Below are 19,201 nucleotides of genomic sequence, written 5' to 3'. Positions count from 1 at the left end.
TCAGAGATCTCAAATTTAGTGAAGCAAAGGACAATTAAACAATATAATTATCATTCAATAAAATTATAAGGAAGACAGATGTACACATACACATATGAGTATATCATTTATTTCTGGTTTTCTTTTTGTTGTTGTTTTGCCAGTCCTAGGGCTTGAACTCAGGGCCTGGGCATTGTTCCTGGCTTCTTTTTGCTCAAGGCTAGCACTCTACCATTTGAACCACAGGGCTACTTCTGGCCTTTACTACATATGTGGTGCTGAGGAATAGAACCCAAGGCTTCATGTATGCACTCTACCACTAGGCCATATTCCCAACCACATATATGAATATATACACACTTTATTTTAATATTGTTTGTATAAATATACACATAAGATGCCTATTTACATATAATTATTAGGTAAAATGATCAGAGATAGATCGGAATGTATGCACTGAGGATTAAGGAGAGTCAGAGTGCAACTTCCTTGAGATGTCATGAGGATGAACCGTGGCCACGTTAATTTCTCTCTTCCAGGAATACATGGAGTTTACACTGTATGTCCTAGACAGAAAAATTACAAGATTGGAAAACTCTATCCAGTAGAAGACTAAACATAAAGAAAAATCTAACGAAAGGACAGGCAAGAATTATTGTTAAGGACACAAAATAGAACAGCTGTGAGTCAGTTTTCTCAAACTCAAAGGACAGTAGGTGACACGCTGTTCCTGGAGATCTGGTGAGGGCGAGGTGTTTCTCGTTTTCTTCAGAATACATTGCTGATTTTACACTCAGTGCAAAGCAAAAAAATATGATCAGCATGAATGTTTGATTCATTAATTTCATTTATATAATTGCATATGCCTGGTGTGTGTGTGTGTGTGTGTGTGTGTGTGTGTGTGTGTGTCAGGGGTTCATACACACACATTATGTGATATATCTTTCACAAAATGTTCAGGTCAATTTTTCTTCAATTACTCTAGTCAATTCATTGTTTTTTAAAGAGCGAGCCTCATCCTTGAAGAGACTAAATGTTTAAACAATTCAACAGCCAGGACAAAAGTTACTAGATGAGAGATCATGACCTCAAATGGCTGTGCAGTCTATGATGATACAGAAAATTTCTTTACCACACTACAACTTTAAAATGTTAACTAAAATGAATTTTTCATTCCTAAAGAACCTCTAGAGTATTGGAACTCATTTTCTTCTGTTAGAAAGTTTGATTAAACAATAAAGGCCAACCTTTGAAGAGCAGGGGCATTTATTTTAAAGGAGTTGACTTAGCAATGAACTGTGGCTAGAAAAATGGCATGTGCCAGTGATTCTCCAGTTCTTCTGTTTGGAGAAATGAGCAGTCAAGTGGGATACAAGCACAGTGAACTAATTACTAACTGCTTCTTACCCACCACAGACATTTGGTCAACCACAGGGCATCTCTAGGTCCTGCTAGGGTAGTCAGCCCTAACCCTGCTCAGGAGAAGTAAAGGATATAGGAATTAAAACTAAAATGTAAGTCTGATTCTATTTTCCTTTCTAAATTTTTATTTTGGGCTAAAGTGTGAGAGATATAAACATACAAGATACAGAAGATTTACAAACAGAAACCACCAGAAGTATCACTAAATAATTCAATGCCAGCGTCAATAGCCACTCTTTCCTTGGGGAAGAAAATAAAAGGGTGTGCAAAGGGAGGAGGGGTATTTCCAGAGCACTGTAGCTAAGTCTGCAAAGAGACTGAGAATCAGCAGAACCCCAGGGGCCTTGGACAAGCTCAGTGCTTTCAGAACTGCTGTGTGATTAGTGTAGACACCAAGACCATGTGGTCACGGCAGGGAATTAATGACCTGCAGGAAGCCACCTCATGCCTGTGACCTGATTCCTTAGAGGGCTGTATGCTGGGTTCTTCCCTCACCACCAGCCCTCCAGATGGCACCCTGCAACTACTTTCTCTCTCCACACTTGTGCCAGTCAAGAGCAGTTCAGATTGTTCAAAAAGGTCCTTAAAATAAATCACTCCTTGCAAGTGGATTTTACGGTAAATAACCTATATTCCCAAATTCATCTTTCATGCTCTCTTCTTGAGCCTTTTCTCTCTCAGTTATTTGTGCCAGAATAAGGTCTTTCTTTTTTAATCACAAGAACACTTTTTCAAACCCAGAGCATTTATGTATTCTTGATTCCAGTGACCCCAGTGGCTTTGTGTAATTTTGAATAAAAATCGAGAGAACTTTCAATAATGAGGCAGTTAAAAGGCTTTCTACTCCCCAGTTGATGCCTGTTTTGAATATAAATGTCAGGGTAATGCCACTTAAGTGTTTTGACTAATCCAGGAAAACATTTCCAATAAGGTAATATTCTGAAAACTGAGCTACAATGTATTATTGCAGTGGTGGCAATAAACCAAACCCAGGGGGCTGGAAATATGGCCTACTGGCAAAAGTGTTTGCCTAGTATACATTAAGTCCTAGGTTCGATTCCTCAGCACCTCATATATAGAAAAGGCCAGAAGTGGCACTGTGGCTCAAGTAGCAGAGTGCTAGCCTTGAGCAAAAAGAAGCCAGGGACAGTGCTCAAGCCCTGAGTCCAAGGCCTAGGACTGGTAAAATAAACAAACAAACAAAAACAGTAAAATGAAGACCCCCAAATCAAAATTTAATACTTGGATAGTATTTGCTAAAGCTTCTGATCACAAATGCAACTAACTACAACAGCATCTCTACCATCATGGTCCTGTGCCCATGACCACACAGCACCAGAGCCAGGCCGGGGGAGGTAATTGGGACACACTACAGCAGTGAAGCAGGGCACCTGACATGCAGCACTCAGCAGCCCAACAGCACTGTGTGTGGGCCTGCATCCTGTACTCTTGGAACTGAGTATTTAAGAAATCAAAAACAGGCCTTCATGCATGCTAGTAATAAAGACTAAAGAGTTGTGTCTTAAAGAAAAATGTTGGTTTCTTGAGTAACTTAAGAAAAGAGGGATGCAAATAAAATGATGAACAATGCAGCTTTTGGAAAGTAGAAACTCGCCCCTTACAAGGAAGGAAGGCTCTGTACTTTGAATAAGTACTAGCTGCAGTAGAAGGTTTAAAGGACAATTTTTTCCCGTTCTTAAAGAAACATACGGGAAGACAGCATTGAAATAAAACCCAAACAACAAGGCTCTCCTAAAGCACTCTCATTTTGGCCATCTCCTGCTCAGCTGCCACTCTAATTGGACTTGAAGTGCTGCCTCCAGGAAAGTGACTCAAGAACCAGCTGGAGCAAAATGCAAATAAGCTAGTGGGGGGATGGATCTCAGGAGAGGGAAGAGGGGAGAAAAACCAAAGTGAAGGAGGAAAGGGGAAAAGGAGAACACAGAACTGAGATTTACATTGCTTTAGCAAATGAGAACAGGTACTAAGACATTAATACATTGTTTGTTTGTATTTTTTTCAGTAAGCAGCCAATTATAACCCAGTAAGGGAAAAGTAAGATGCTATTTATATATAATTTTGTCTGAACTGAAAAAAAGAAAAATACACAGATATTTAGAATGAAGTTGACAAAAATGTTAAGGCAGTTTAATGGGAGCCTTTAAATAATTTGTTTTACGTATTGCTAATAAATCTAGTAGCCTTAGGTATATTATTTGGGAGTAAAAATGACTGTTGGATAAATTAATATGCAAAAAGCCTGGCTCTTGAAACTTTAGGTTTGTGCTCCCTACTTCTTCGGATCTGTGGGAGCCTGAGAAAAGCATGTGACAGTACCCATCATTCTCCACAAAGAGCAGGCTGGGGTCTTTTGCCAGAGCAGGAATTATGAACCAAGACACACTCCGAAATACACAGAGAAGTCACACTGACAGTATACATTTCGCTTTATAAACAGGGAGGATCTGGCAAACTACTATGAAGATTCCATTTGAGTAACCATTTAGATTAGTAAAGCAAAGAGCTTTGAAAGGTTTAAAAAATGATTTCATCCTTGACATGTTATATAAACAGGAATCATCTTTTTTTGAAATTTTTAATGAAATGTATGTTTATGTTAATGTATGTTTAGGGTATTTTTTTGCTTCTGATACTACTGAAGGTTGTTGAGGTTTTTTTTAATCTGTCAAAAAAACTTTCTAAAAGCTGATCACAGTTCTACTATTTTAAATTCATTCTCTTTCAGAAACATCAGATACCTTGGAATGATTTCAAAGCTACCCACAGTTAAGAAACATACCCTGTGTAATAGAAGGACACCAAATAATCAGACTAGTTGTCTACCTTCTCCACAAGCATCTCAATGAATTACAACACAATCCTGGAACACTGAGCTGGCCATTAGAAGATCACAGATGTGAAGGAGTTTTTCTCTTCTTATAATAAGCAGCCTTCTTTCCAGTGTTTGGAAGGTTATTTCAATACCTACTTCATTTTCAGCAAAGTTAAGCAATTACTTTAACAATACTGACTTAGTGGTATGGTAAATAGTGTAAAAATGGGAGATGCTGCTTTATTTTGACGTGAACTGTTTCACCTTAACCTTCAAAGATCAAAGATTTTGTTAAATCCACACAAATATAAAACACTTGTATAAAATATATTTAAGTTCTTCTCTCTTATTTAACTAGGTAGCTTTAAGCAGGACCACTTTTCCTTATGCTACAGATCTTTAAAAACACTGATGGCAGACAGCCTCTTACCTAAAAGATAATACTGATGCTGAAGCATTTGCTCCTATGTAGCTAGCTATGCACCAATTTACCTGTGCAAAATCAGCAGCAAGTCGCATTTTTCCACCTTCACCAAGAGGTCTTATAAGGCTGGCATTACGGATAAAAAGTTCAATTGCTCTTTGAGCAATATCTTCAGTGTTGTCAAAGACAAAATCCAAGCATTCAAAGTGTTTAAAATAGTCACTCATAACTCTAGCAATGAAACCTTGTAGCTCCTTCATGTAGAGAGAACAAGGAATATCAGGTTTTCCTGAGCTGGATAATGACCTGTAAAAGAAAAAGAAAACCAGCTATTTTCAGCACAAATGCACTAAGCTGAATTGTTTGGCTCTTCCCCCTCCCTCTACTACTTCAATCTTGCACGATTTTTCCTGGTAATGGCATAAAGGCGCCATTATTATTATTTTTTTTTGCTAAGTGTTTAAAAAAGTATAACATAATGTTTAGGTTATATTCTGAAGAGTGTGTTTACATGCTAGGAAGATTACTGAAGGCATTTTAGAATCGATTTATCTAAAAGATTAAGAATGAAAAAGACAGCCATCTGTCTCAGATGAATCACAGAAGAGAGCATGCTTACAGGATGGCCTCTCACAGTCCCTCCCAGCCTCACAACTCTCCATCCACTCCCATGTTTTGCCTGGTAAGTGAATGCATCAATAATGGATCTTGAAATAGCATTTCACATTTTGCAATGGCAGAAAATGCTGCCCTCTCCAAGCAAATTCTTGGCAATGATATCTCTGCTCTTTTGAGATTTAATCAGATCAGCCAATAGCAGAATTCTGACTGTGGATTTGGTTATGTAACAGTACACATGGTATACAATTTTTCCTCCAGATGATGAGGTTTGGAAAGGCTTTAATTTGGATGAGCAGATGAAGCCAGCTGATGCTCTATGGTATTCTATTTATAACTTATAAATGTTGACAATTGCCCTGTAAAGAATATATTAAAAGACTATGAAATATTTACAAGGGAAGAAGTTATGCCAAAATTAGAAACCACCTGATACGAGCTAATAGATGAGCTCACTGGCTATACAATGCTGTATTTTTCCCCCCAACAGCAAGTTAAGTGTTTCCATTTTGTGGGAATGACGTAGAGAAACTGGTGATGGCTCTGAGCAACAGATAGGAGTAAAATTCTTAGAGCAAAAGAATGAGGTGAACTTGATGATCAAATGGTTCTCAAAAACAGTATGCTAATCAGAGGTCAAGCAGACATAAAGGAAAGACTAGGGTTTTATCTTAACAGAAGGGGATTCTGTCCAGATGTAACAAAGAGTGTCCTAACAAAGTCAAGGACATTGCCAGGCTTGTAGTGGAACAATTGTTTGTGGGGTCATTTCTGGGTGGAGTGCTCATGGGAGAGGGGGAGTGTCATTAAAATGACAGCAGTGTTTAGTGCTGCCAGATTCAGACCATTCTATGGCCTGACTTTATTCTGGTTTCATTAATGCAAAGGGATATATTACAAAACAAAACAACCCATATAGTAACCATCTTTTATATCCCTTAGAGTTTAAATGTTTTGACAAATTACAGTAGTGTATAATTATGTGTGTGTGGAATGATTATATAAAGCAGAACAGAATTCATCACCTTAAATATTTATTCTTCTGTATTCCTAACTGTAACTGTACCATTTGACCCAAATTACGCCGTGACTTCCAACCACCAGCCCTTGGTGATCACCATTCTATTGCTTGCTTCTGTAAGTTTCTACTGTTTTAGATAGCAAGAATATGAGACATTTGCTTCTCTGTGCCTGTTTACTGCATTTAGTATAATGTCTTCTAGGTTCTTCCATATAGCAGCAAGTAATTTGTCTTTCCTTTTGAAATGTGAATAGTATTTTGTAATTTATATATATATATATATATATATACACACATATATACATACACATATATACATCATACGTAATACATACATACATACATGTCACATTTTCTTTTTCTTTTTTTTTTTTGCCAGTCCTGGGCCTTGGACTCAGGGCCTGAGCACTGTCCCTGGCTTCTTCTCGCTCAAGGCTAGCACTCTGCCGCTTGAGCCACAGCACCGCTTCTGGCGGTTTTCTGTATATGTGGTGCTGGGGAATCGAACCTAGGGCCTCGTGTATCCGAGGCAGGCACTCTTGCCACTAGGCCATATCCCCAGCCCCATGTCACATTTTCTTTACGGATTCATCAGTTAATGGACACCTAGGGCTGATTCCCTAACTCAGCCAGAAAATAATGCTGCAATGAATATTGAGTGTAGGTATTTCTTTGACATAATGATTTCAAGTCTTTAGGATATATACTCAGAACCGAGATTATATAGTCATTTGAGTATTCTGAGGAATCTTTCAATAGTGTCCATAATGGCTGTATTAATTCATTCCTTTTAACATGTACAAGGGTTCCTTTTTCATTACATTCTCACCAACATTGGTGATCTTTCCTTTTAATAATAGCCATTCTGACAGTTGTGAGATGATGTTGCTATGATTTTAATTTGTATTTTGTTAATGCTAATCTATAATTGTGTTTTGTTTTGTTTTGCCTGTCATGGAGCTTGTACTTGGGGCCTGAGCATTGTCTCTGGCTTCTTTTTGCTCAAGGCTACCACTCTACCACTTGAGCCTCAGCACCACTTCTGGCTTTTTCTGTTTATATGGTGCTGAGGACTTGAACCCAAGGCTTCAAGCAAGCTAGGTAAGCACTCTACCGTTAGGCCACATTCCCAGCTGTATTTTGTATATCTTTTGGTATTTGTATGTTTTGTTTTTAAGAAAAATTAAGGTCCTTTACTTTTTTTTTTGCCTTTCCTTGGCTTGAACTCAGGGCCTAAGCAACTGCCCCTGAGCTTCTTTGTGCTCAAGACTAGCATTCGACCACTTAAGATACAGTGCCACTTCTGGCTTTTTCTGAGTAATTTATTACAGAGTGTCACAGACTTTCTTGCCCAGGATGGCTTTGAACTGCAATCATCAGATCTCAGCCTCCTGAGTAGCTAGCATTACAGGTGAGAGCCACCAATGCTGGGATGGTCCTTTATTTTTTAATGGCCATCTTCCTTGTTATTGAGTTTTGGAGTTGCTTATTGATGTTTTTAGATGTTTATTAATTATTAATTGGAATGTTTGCAAATACTTTCTCCAAATCTGTATGTAACCCCTCACTTTATTACTTTCTTTGCTGTGCAGAGGCTTTATGCTTTTGCTACCTGAGGTTTTAGGGACAATTCCAACAATAGAATCATTGCCCAGACCAATGTCGTGTAGTTTTTCCCTTATGATTTCCATTGGTCTCTTACAGTTCCAGGCCCTAAATTTCTAACTTAAATACACAATTTGAGTGGTACATGGTATGAGATGAAGGCCTAATTTCATTATTGTGTATCCAGTGTTCTCAACACTACTGAAGAGATTGTCCTTTCCCACTGTACATCCTTGGTATCTTTATTGAAAATGAACTGACTAAGTATATGGGCTCATTTCTGGGCTTTCTCTTCTGTTCCACTGGTCAATGTACCTACTTTTATGCTCAGACCATGCTGACTCAAGTACTATAGTTTTAAAATATAGTTTGAAATCAGCTTTGTTTTTTTCTGAATATTGTCCTAGCTATTCAGGGATTTTTATGGTACTATATGAATTTTAAATTTTGTTTTTTTTTCTTTTTCTGTGAAAATGACATTAGAATTCTGATAGACTGTACTAAACCTATAGATTGTTTTCAGTGAAGGCATTTTAATAATATTAATTCTTCCAGCCTATAAACACAGAATTATCTTTCCAATTATTTACTTCCTTTTGTTTCATCAACATTCTATAGTTTTTAGTGAACGATCTTCCAACACTATTGTAAATGGATTCCTAAGTATTTTTTTTAATGTAGTTCCTAGATTTACTGTTTGGACAGTTCCTTATTCATTTATACTAATGCAACTGTTTTTTCTTTTTGAAGCTTCAACTTGGGGCCTGGGCACTGTCTCTGAGCTCTTTCTGCTCAAGGCTAGTACTCTACCCCTTTGAGCCACAATGCCACTTCTGGTTTTCTAGTGGTTAATTGGAGATAGAGTCTCACGAACTTTCCTCCCTAGGCTGGCTTCCAACTGCAATCATCAGATCTCAGCCCTTTGAGTAGCTAGAATGACAGGCATGAGCCACCAGCACCCAGCTGTAACTGTTTTTCATATTTATTTATTAGATTTAACAGTTTTCTGACAGAATCTTCAGGGTTTAAGATCATGTCATCAGAAAACAGTGACAATGTTCTATTTGGATGTCTTTGGTTTTTTTTTTTCCTAGTTCTGGAAAAAAATTCCAATACAATATTGACTAGAAATGGAGAGAGTGGAGTAGGTATGTTTGTCACGTGCTTCATTAAAGGAAAAATCTTCTAGCTTCTAATCACTGAACATGATGTTAGCTGTGGACTTGTAATATATGGCCTGCACAGTCTTGACATACATTCCTCTATAGTTGTTAATTGCTTTCATCATAAAAGGAGGTTGAATTTTGTCAGATTATTTTTCCTGCAGTTAATGAGATGATCATATCGCTTTTACTCTTCATTTTATTAATGTGGTAGGCATATCACATTGATCTTCATGTACATCTTTGCACCCTAGTGATAAATCTCACTTGATCATAGTGACTGGTAGCTTTCAATTCCTGTTGAATTTGGTTTACAAGTATTAAGTTAAGAATTTTATATCTGTGTTTCATTTTTGATACTGACATGTAATTTTCTTTTTGTAATGTCTTTAGCTTTGTTATAAAGATAATGCTAGTCTCATAAAAAGAGCTAGGAAGTATTCTCTCTGATTTTTTGGAAGCATTTGAGAAGGGTAGAATTCATCCATTAGTTCCCAGGCTTTTCCCTGATGGAAGGTATTTTTTTAATTGTATCTTAAATGTTTACTAATTAAAATGTTAATAAATATAGCATTTTACTTTTAAATGCATTATATCTGATAAAATGACCAGAAGAAGACCAATGTTTTATTGGTGGTGCATCAACCCTTATTTCAATTATTTTTGACATCTTTAAAAATTTATTGGTGTATGTACATTAATTGTACAATATGATTGCACTTTAGCACATACATCAAGTTAATCAGTTTATTGCTTTTCTTTTTGGTGGTACTGGGGTTTGAACTCAGGCATATACACTTGATAGGCAGGTGCTCTACCAAAAAATCCAGCCTTCATTCTATTGGCCTTTCTTTCACTAGTCTTCTCTTTCAGTAACTTCTTTACTCATTCTTGTTCTACTCAGATGTTCTATTTCTTCTGGATTCAATGTTGATGGGATATATCTGTCTATGAACTCCTGTATAATTTTCCATCATAGTACATGTACTTCTGATGTTTTGTTGTTGTTTGTTTTCTTTTCTTGTAGTGATACTTGGGTTAAAATTAAGGGCCTAAACCATTTTCCAGGAAAGATCTTGTACTTTTGCCCACCTCCTAAGTAGGACGTGACTATTTTAGTATTTCTCCTATTATAGATTTTGAGTTTCACCCTACTATGATAAGACAATACACATGATATAATTTTAATCCTTTTAAATTTGTTCACACTTTGTGTCCTAACACAGAATCTATTTGGGCAGATCATCTGTGTGTGAAGAGCTGGTATTGGTTATAATGTTCTATATATGTCTACTAGGTTCATTTAGTCTGAAATGTAGTTCAAGATTTCCTTATTATTTTCTCTCTAGACAATTTAGTCTTAAAGGTGGAATGTTAAAGAACTATTACCATATTGTAATCTATTTTTCCTTTAGATCTAATGCTTGTTTTTTATTCCTAGGTGCTGTCATATATGTGTATGTTGTGTTGAAATATGGATATTGGGTCTAACTGGCACCATCTTGGCATCTTGGTGAATGATAGAGACTTTCTGAAAAATCTCAGAAGCAAAATCCTACCCCATCCCCAGGTGATAGGCACACTTGAAATCCTAGAAGCAGGGGAGGGGACTTGGACAATAGGATCTTGAAATTTCCAGACCCATACAATCATGAGATTCTGAACTCTTAAGCTCCCTGTGACTATGCCCCTTGACCATGACCCTATTTAGGCCACACTACCTCAGCTGCCAATGCACCATACCTCCTGCCTCTTGACTCTTCTCAGGTCACCATGGTGCCCCCTTTCAACTCTACATTGGAGTTGGTTTGGTTTGTTGAGACTGTTTTCTTGTTCTTTCTTTACTCTACTACCCTGTGGCTCAGTTTCCTAGCAGTATTATGTGTATTTAAGGCCACAAGTTTTTTTGGAACATGTGTCCACTCAGAGTTGCCAGCTTTCTAATAAAGACTCCTGATTCAAGCTCTCAAAATGTGGCTTCCTCTGTATCTCACGATACAATTCCCATATAATATTTGGAGGTCCCATCAAGTTCCCAGTGCCAAAGGAGGCATTTGGGTTCCTTGAAGCCAATGGCAAACACCTCAGTGGTTGGGCTGCCCTAGGACAGGAAATTCCATAGAGCAGGCACCGACAGTTTTGAATGCCCTGTAGCCTTTCTGTAGCTCTAATAGCCAGATCTTGGATGTCTAACATGCCACTAAATCTTTTTGGAGTCACTCAGGAGACCTTTGGGGGTGAGTAAGTTTCTGTTTTTCTCTATTCCTGTTTTCTGGAGATCGATCTATTGGGATTGCTGTGGTAGGGGATCAGATGCAATCATACCACCCAACAGACTCTCAAGGGCTTGAGTTATCTATAAAGGGTTTTGGGTTGTTTCTGGAACCAGTCTGTTGTTGGTCTTCTGAATTTGGTTTTGACTGGACTTGGATGCGAGTTTAGTGTTCTTGGATTGTTTCTTGTTAGAGGGTCCTGACAAGGACATCCATCTGATCTCTGGAAGACATCTGGTGTCATTTTGTCTGTCCAGCAAGCTGTGTACTATGTAGTCCCTCTCTCTCTATGGTGGCACTAATTTTTCTTTGTCTCACTCTGTTCTTATAGTGCCTGTACCAACTGCAGTTGTGTCTGACTCTAGAAATATGGTTCTTCCCATTTTAAGTGCACTGTTCCCCAATGTATGCTTAAAAAACTTTCACCAGGGATCCTAGGGAAGTTAAATTAATTTCTATGTGCAATGTAATTTGGCCTCAGTATAAATTGGTATGTAAAGTGCTCTAGTCTAAAAATGGTGTAAGGCCAAATCCCCCCTCCCCCCCCCCCCCCCCCGCCCCCATCAAGCTTAAGCCTCCTCCCTCCACCCATCTAGAAGGTAGTTAAAGGTCAATTCATATGCTAATGTGCCTTGCTAGCAAAAGTTGTCTGTTTGCAGATCCTGGAAACTGAGGCCTATCTAAGAAATATTGCAAGGTCAACTGTATACTGATGTGACTTGCTAAAAAAGTTGTCAGACATATTGCTAAGCCTTGGTTATCTCTTAAAAGTGAGCCATTCTGCTTGTTTGTTGGCAAAAGTACGTTTTTATTTTTGTTTTTCTAACACTGACCTCATGGTTCTATAGTGCTATAGGCTAAAGTATCTGTCACCACTGGAATTCCAGAAAACTTACGGCTAATATTCATTTTTAAAACCTAAGTGCGCTTTAAGACCTTTGTGTATAATATGACAGAGAGGGAGGGAGGGAGGGAGGGAGAGAATATACTCAAAATATAAAATAATCTGGCATTTCTGATACAAAAAACTGTCAGCATGGTGTGAAAAAAGGTAGTCTTCTTATCAAACTAAAGTGCTTCTGTTTTACATGGTAGTATCTTTTGCTATTGGCATTTCCTGAAATTACATGCTTTTGGACTTTAAATGTAACCAAGATCTGTGCTGCTTGTGACCAGTAGCCATGTTAGAAAGAAAATAGGCTAGTTTTAAACTCAAACTGTAAAGAAGGTCATCAGATTTGGGTTTTAACAAATGTTTCAGAGGATTATTGCATTGCATTAAAAAGGAACTTTAGTTAAAAGATTTTATAAGGGTTATTTTAAATGCAAAATAAAGCAAAAAGAGTGTGAAAAAAGGAAGTTAGTAAAGAAAGGCTTTGAAAAAATTGGAGAAAAAATGGTTTTCTTTGGATAAATAAGAATTTGGGAAATAAAAATTGTGCGAAATGTTTGTTTCAAAGTGGAGAAAGGAGAAAATTATGACTACCAAAGGTCTGACTAAGTAGCAGATGGTATGAGTATGTCTTACACTAATAAGATAGAACTTATTAATTCTGTTAGTAAAGTTGATATGTAAATCAACTGGCTATGATTTAAATAAGGTTAGGATTAATACAATGATGTAAAACCAGCAATTGTGTACCATTTTGTCAGGTTTTTAATGACAGAAACGAAGTAACAACTTAAACAAAGTTTAAGTATTTATTTATGTAAAGGTCCTTCAAATAAATACTTTTTAACTCAAATGCTATTTTTTTTCTAATATGTCTGTTTCCCAAGGAAGTGAGCTGCCTTTGAAATAGAGCCACTTTCCTGTATTCTTCCTTGTAATCACTAGTGATAATGGTTTCAATCTTAATTAGTACCCTAAAGTGCTATATTCAGTTAAAAATTGACTAGATGGGTTTTAATCAGTTGCTATTTCCACCCAACTACCATTGGGTTTTGCCTTTATAGATTTGATCTGTAGCAATTAGGCTCACAGAGGGACAGATGACTCCTACATGATTGTCCGACTTAACTTTGATTCTTAATAAGTTTCAGGTAGGCCCTACTTAAAATCTATTTCTCTTGATCTCCTTGTTGCTTCACCTGGAAGTAAAGGGGCTATTGGCAAAGATTCATTTGATCTGTTATCAACCCCCCCAACGGGGCATTTGGCAAATTGGGATATATCATCCCAGCAATTAGCAAAAATGCTATTTGGGAAATTATCTCAGCAAGAAGACAATCCCCAGAGACAAAGCTTGTTCTGGCAGTGAGGGATCATGGCAACAAGTGGTCATCCAAAGGCAGTTCAGATAAGAGGAGATGGTGTGTCAGATCCCGAATGGGGTCACTTGTACTTGCCCCTTCAACAGTAATCAGAGCCGGGAGGTCATCGGAAAATAGTTCATAAGTATACCTATCTAATGCTCATATCTGTTTACTTTGTAACTGGACAGGAACTTACACCCTTGTCTATCAATCACTTGTTATAGTAGGTAGTAAAATACTGGGGTTGTCAAATGAGGGATAGTTAAAATTAATAAAAATTCCCTTGTATCTGCCCAAGGCCATAATTGTCAGTAAATTTTGATCTGGCACCAGACACATGAATTCATCTGGTCAGGAAGAGAGTAAGGCTGCAGTGTTAGTAAATCAAAACACTCTTCTGGACACCTGGCCACGTAGACCTAATAGACCTCATGCACTCATGTTAAGAGGTCTTAATAAATATCTGTACAGATTCTAAATATGCTTTCTTGGCATTACATACCCATGTAGACATTTTTAAAAAGGTTTGTTGGCTAATAATAGCTTCCCAATAGGGCAAAAGATTGTGTCTACATTAGAAGCTATCTGGAAACCTTCACAGGTAATTGTTGTGCATTTGAGGGTCACCGAAGATCAGGTTCCCGGTCAGACAGGAAAATGCTTTTGCAAACTGGAGTGATGAACAGGCTGCACTGGCCTGCTGTATAAAAATGGTTTTTATATTCCTTCAGATCAACTTTTACCTAGATAGAAGACTCCTTATATAGTTCTTCTCTGTACCCATAACTGTAACTCATTTTTTAGGATGGGTCACAACTTTACCAAGGCCTCCAAATCTGCCAGCATTATGACATAGGTGGACTAGGTCTGTTTTCCTACTGGAGGATACTGACAAAGGGATTTCTTTGTTCAATTCAGAGGTAAAAATGATGAGACAAACTGTCCTTCAAAATAGGACGTCTTTAGACATCCTTACTGTAGCTCAAAGAGAAATCTGTGCAGTTGTAAAAAGTTAAATGTTGTATATAAGTCTGCTGTTAGCTTTTCTAAGCTCCTTACCTATGGTTATCTGGAACTGCTTGGTTAAAAATTGCTATTTTTTCCTTTTTGTACTGTTATGTGGGAGATAATGATTTGCTGTTCGTTGTATTGTTTCTGTGGCATGTTAGCCTTCCTAATTTCTTTATGGCTTACTTTCCAGTGTGGAGTAAAAAAAAAAAAAAAAAGGCTCTGAATGATACGTGATCTTGGCAGTCTGACAATGAAATTTCTCATGTCACCCCTTGTTACCAAGATAGGACAAGCCTTCAGGTCTCAGGTTAGGCAGGGCCATACCCCTATTCAGCTTGACACAGTTGCAGAAGATAAATCTTTGTCCATCAACTTCTCTTAAGATTGAAGGACTGAAGTCATTTTTTTTTAAATGAGGCAGAACAGATTTTTAAAAATAGGCATGGGAAAACAGTGGTAACAAGTACAGACACCCTTGAGTGTAGAGACCTCATCATGAGAAATGGTTACAGGCCTAAGCCTTCTCTGTCTGCCCAGGAAATTCTAGCCTTATTGGAAGAAATCTGGTTACCAAATGTCATTGCCTTGGTACACTGACTTGGGCATTAAAAAGAGGATTCTGTAGTAGTAAGGGAAATCGTGCACTGGATCCCACTGCCTGAGAAGCTGCCTTAAAATCAGTGGGGCCTATAAATATTTTATTGACTGTTCTGGACCCCAGCCTGACATCCAAGTCAACATACTCAGAGGAAGCACTACAGCAGGCCCCCCATCTTATGTTAACTTAATGATGCTTCCTTAAGTTTCTGCCAAACTTACAGGCAGGAAGCCCATAAACAGGTCAGAAAGACAGTGCCTAACCCAGATCCAGTCCATTCCTTCCAACTGGAGATTCCATTTGGATTAAGAAGTGTATTCAAGATGGTCCGACTCCAACCTGGAAGGGACCCTACATCATCATTCTGACCATTCCCACCATGGTAAAAGTGGATGGATCCCTGCCTGTCTCCACCATAAGCGGCTAAAATCTGCTAATTTGAGATGGAAGTATTATGTGCATTCAAGGCTGCAAGTTTTGGGGGGACATGTCTCCACTTGCAGTTGCTGGCTTTCTAATTAAGACTCCCAAATTCAACATCTCAAAATGTGGCTTCTCTGTATCTCCAATCAAATTCCTGTATAACAGTATTGTATTCATTTGATTGACTGTTAATTAATAATTAATAATGACTGCCTTGGTCATATTTTACAATATGACTTAAATTTATTTTTTCTGATAAAAAGAATTGTTATCCCTGTTCTTTCATTTCAGTTAAGGTGAAGTGACTCTCACATTTATGCAGCATTCATTTAGTCTTTCATATCTTGTTATGCTTTATCAGAAGCAAGAGTGTAATCTTTGTACTATTCTGAGGGATGGCCCGAAGCGTTTTCACCTAGTCAATTACAATGTGTAGCAGAAAATATTAAAGTAAATTCCATAAACATGTATAAAGCATAAGTAAAATTAAGTATTTCAGATAAAGCTGTTCTCACTGTGACTGGAAATTTCATAAACTCAACTATATTTTATTATGAAAACAACTGACAAAAAAACCCAAATTATTATTTTTTGCCAGTCCTGGGGTTTGAACTCAGGGCCTGAGCACTGTCCCTAGCTTTTTTTTGCTCAAGCTAGTGCTCTACCAGTTGAGCCACAGAGCTACTTCTGGCTTTTCTATGTATGTGGTCCTGAGGAATTGAACCCAGGGCTTCATGTATACGAAGCAAGCACTCTACCACTAGGCCATATTCCCAGCCCACCGCCCCCCCCCCCCCTTTTTTTGTCTTTTCTTTTTTGGTATTGAGGATTGAACCCAGGTTGTTGTACTAGCTTGGCATGTGCTTTACTACCGAGCTACAACCTATCCATTTAATTTGTTAATAGCACTCATAATCATTTGAGGCCTTAGATAGGAATGAAGCGGAAATAAAATACAAAGGAAGGTCAGGCATGTGGTAATTGCAAGTACATGGGAGGTAAAGGTGGAAGGATGGTAGTACAAGGCCAGCCCTGGGTAAAACAAGCACAACACAGTATCTGAAAAACAACGAAAGCAAAAAGGGCTTGGGGTAGTGGTCAAGTACTAGAGTGCTTGCCTAGAAAGCTTGAGGCCCTGAATTCAAAAAAAGAAAGACAGAGATAGAGCTGGAGTGGGGGGATGGGGGGAGAGAAAGAGAGAAGAGGATAAGAGAAATGATGGGAATCTGCTTTGCTCTAGTAACTCAAAGTTTTTCCCCAAAGTCTCAAAGCATATCCTGAAAACCCTGTAATTCTCCAGCTACCTTCCACCCTTCCCTCGACCTAGGACCCTACTTGAGTCCCTCCACCCCAGCTCCCATTTTGCCTCATGTCTCCTGACTCTCCTCAGCTCACCACGGTGTCCCTCTTCAACTTTCCATTAAAGTCTGTTGAGTTTGCTTTCCACTCTTTTTTTTTTTTTGCCAGTCCTGGACCTTGAACTCAGGGCCTGAGCACTGTTCCTGGCTTCGTTTTGCTCAAGGCTAGCACTCTGCTACTTGAACCACAGCACCATTTCTGGCTTTTTTCTATATATGTGGTACTGAGGAATCAAACCCAGGGTTTTATGTATATGAAGCAAGCACTCTTGCCACTAGGCAATATTCCCAGCCTTTTCCACTCTTTCTTTATTCTAATACCTTCATGATGAGAGGGGTGGGGGGGGGGGAAGAGAGAGAGAAAGAGAGAGAGAGAGAAAGAAAGAGAAAGAAAGAGAGAGAGAAAGAGAGAGAGGAGAGAGAGAGAATAAAGACTAGTTAAATTTTTGATAAAATGTTTTACCCAGAAAAGTCTTCTTGATGCATGGTGATGATTATGGCCTCTATTGCATCTCCCACAGAAGTCAGTAAGGGCTGCACAGCATTCCCCATAAGAGCATGAATTGTCTGATCAGGAGAAAAAAGACGGCAAAGCAAAAATCAGAGAAACAAACACAAAGAAATCTGAGGAAATTGTAAGATTTTGACTAACAGTTCTCATATTCTATCAGATGCAGGCTATACATAGTTTAACTCAGCAGAAGTCTGCTTCTCTCCCTAGTCACTGTCAGTAATGACTACTAGAGCTTAAAATATGTGAAACATAGCTATGAAAAATTCAACTCCCCCACTCCTCTCCATTTTTTCAAAAGGTTTAGTGGTAAAATGAGCCCACAGAGAAAGGGAGACATGTAAGAAGGGAGAAGTAGCTCTACTTACAAAGTGAAGAACAAATGAAAATAAATTTTTCTTTCTCAAAAGAATGAAGCAAGAACAAAAGTAATCTTTAACAATTGGAACATCACTGTATGCTTTTAACCAAAGTGAATATAATAAGTATATCGGTAGTTCCTACAGGATAGAAAAATTAGGCATTTCACCAAATAAGGTGATACAGAGTTCTATATCAGAGACTTTGAACTATGGGCAGTTTTACTCCCTAGGAAACGTTTGGCAATGTTTGCATACATTTTTAGTTGTCACAACCAGAATAGAGACAAAAGTGTGCTGCTAGCATCTAGTGACAGAAGACAAAGATACTGCCAAATTTCTTACATGATAGATCCTGTGACAAAGAATTACCTGTCTAAAATGTCTACATTCCTGAGGATAAAAAACTGTCCTACAGCGAAATACAATCATTAGTTAATTTAAGACACTAGGCCTTAATCAGTAAATCTCTAAATCTCATATGTAACCCTTAAAATGTGGTAAAAATGAAATACTGTAACACAGGGATAGATGTGTATGATATATGTCCTTGGTGAATTTGTAGTCTACTGATCACTGAGAAAACATCAGAAGAATACAAGCAGTCTGAGTGCTCTAGAAGTGTAACAGGACCTATAATTTATGCTGACAATATATGAAAAAAAAAAGGTGCTGGATTGGGGGCATGGCTCCCATAGTAAAGTGCTTATTTAATGTGTGCAAAGGCCTGAATTCAATCCTCAGCACCATCAAATGAATAAATGAGTGAGTGAATGAATGAATATGGGAATAATACACAAATAAAATTAAGATAAACAAAAATAACATATGCTACTTGAATTGAATTTCTCTACTTTGTTTCAAAGATAGGAACTAAGTAAAAATGGTGGGTTGGGAGTACATCTGTCAAAGGCATAGGAGTCTGGGGAAAGCCAATGCATTTGGGAAATTGCAAAATATTCAGTATACAGAGACTGTTAAGTACTGTCTATGTATAAGAGAGAAGCAGCAAGAGATGTATTCTGTATAGTCTTCTGAGGAAGGAACTAGGGAATCAACTATAGTTTTAGCAATAAAAAATGTGATAAAGATTGCAATTTGGAAAAAAAAGATCATACTGGATAGTAGCCTAAGTAAGTTAGACTAAAGACAAGAGAACAATTATGAGGGCACTACAGAAGTATAGATGTGAAATGAGTTCCTGAAGCAAATTAGAGGCAGTAGGAACAGAAATAAGGAAACAGTAGAACTTGGTAATTAGATCTGGAATGTATGAAATGAGGATTTCAAAGTACATATTTTTTTCTTTACTAGTTCATTTCTTTACTAGTTTCTTTACTAGTTTAC

The 19,201-nt window shown here is 37.8% G+C and overlaps 1 protein-coding gene across 1 annotated transcript in view; it reads right to left on the bottom strand.

Moving 5' to 3' along the window:
- Positions 1–19,201, bottom strand: part of Cog5 (component of oligomeric golgi complex 5) — a 204,912-nt gene that overhangs the window by 21,255 nt on the left and 164,456 nt on the right. Inside the window, exons 17-18 of the mRNA XM_048339804.1 lie at positions 17,448–17,551; positions 4,727–4,964 (exon numbers count right to left, since the gene is read on the bottom strand). Coding sequence (XP_048195761.1) covers positions 4,727–4,964; positions 17,448–17,551 — 342 coding nt within the window. The remainder of the gene's footprint in view (positions 1–4,726; positions 4,965–17,447; positions 17,552–19,201) is intronic.

This window comes from Perognathus longimembris, chromosome 2 (assembly GCF_023159225.1).
Source record: "Perognathus longimembris pacificus isolate PPM17 chromosome 2, ASM2315922v1, whole genome shotgun sequence".
Taxonomy (NCBI): domain Eukaryota; kingdom Metazoa; phylum Chordata; class Mammalia; order Rodentia; family Heteromyidae; genus Perognathus; species Perognathus longimembris.
This window is presented reverse-complemented; position numbering and strand designations above follow the sequence as displayed.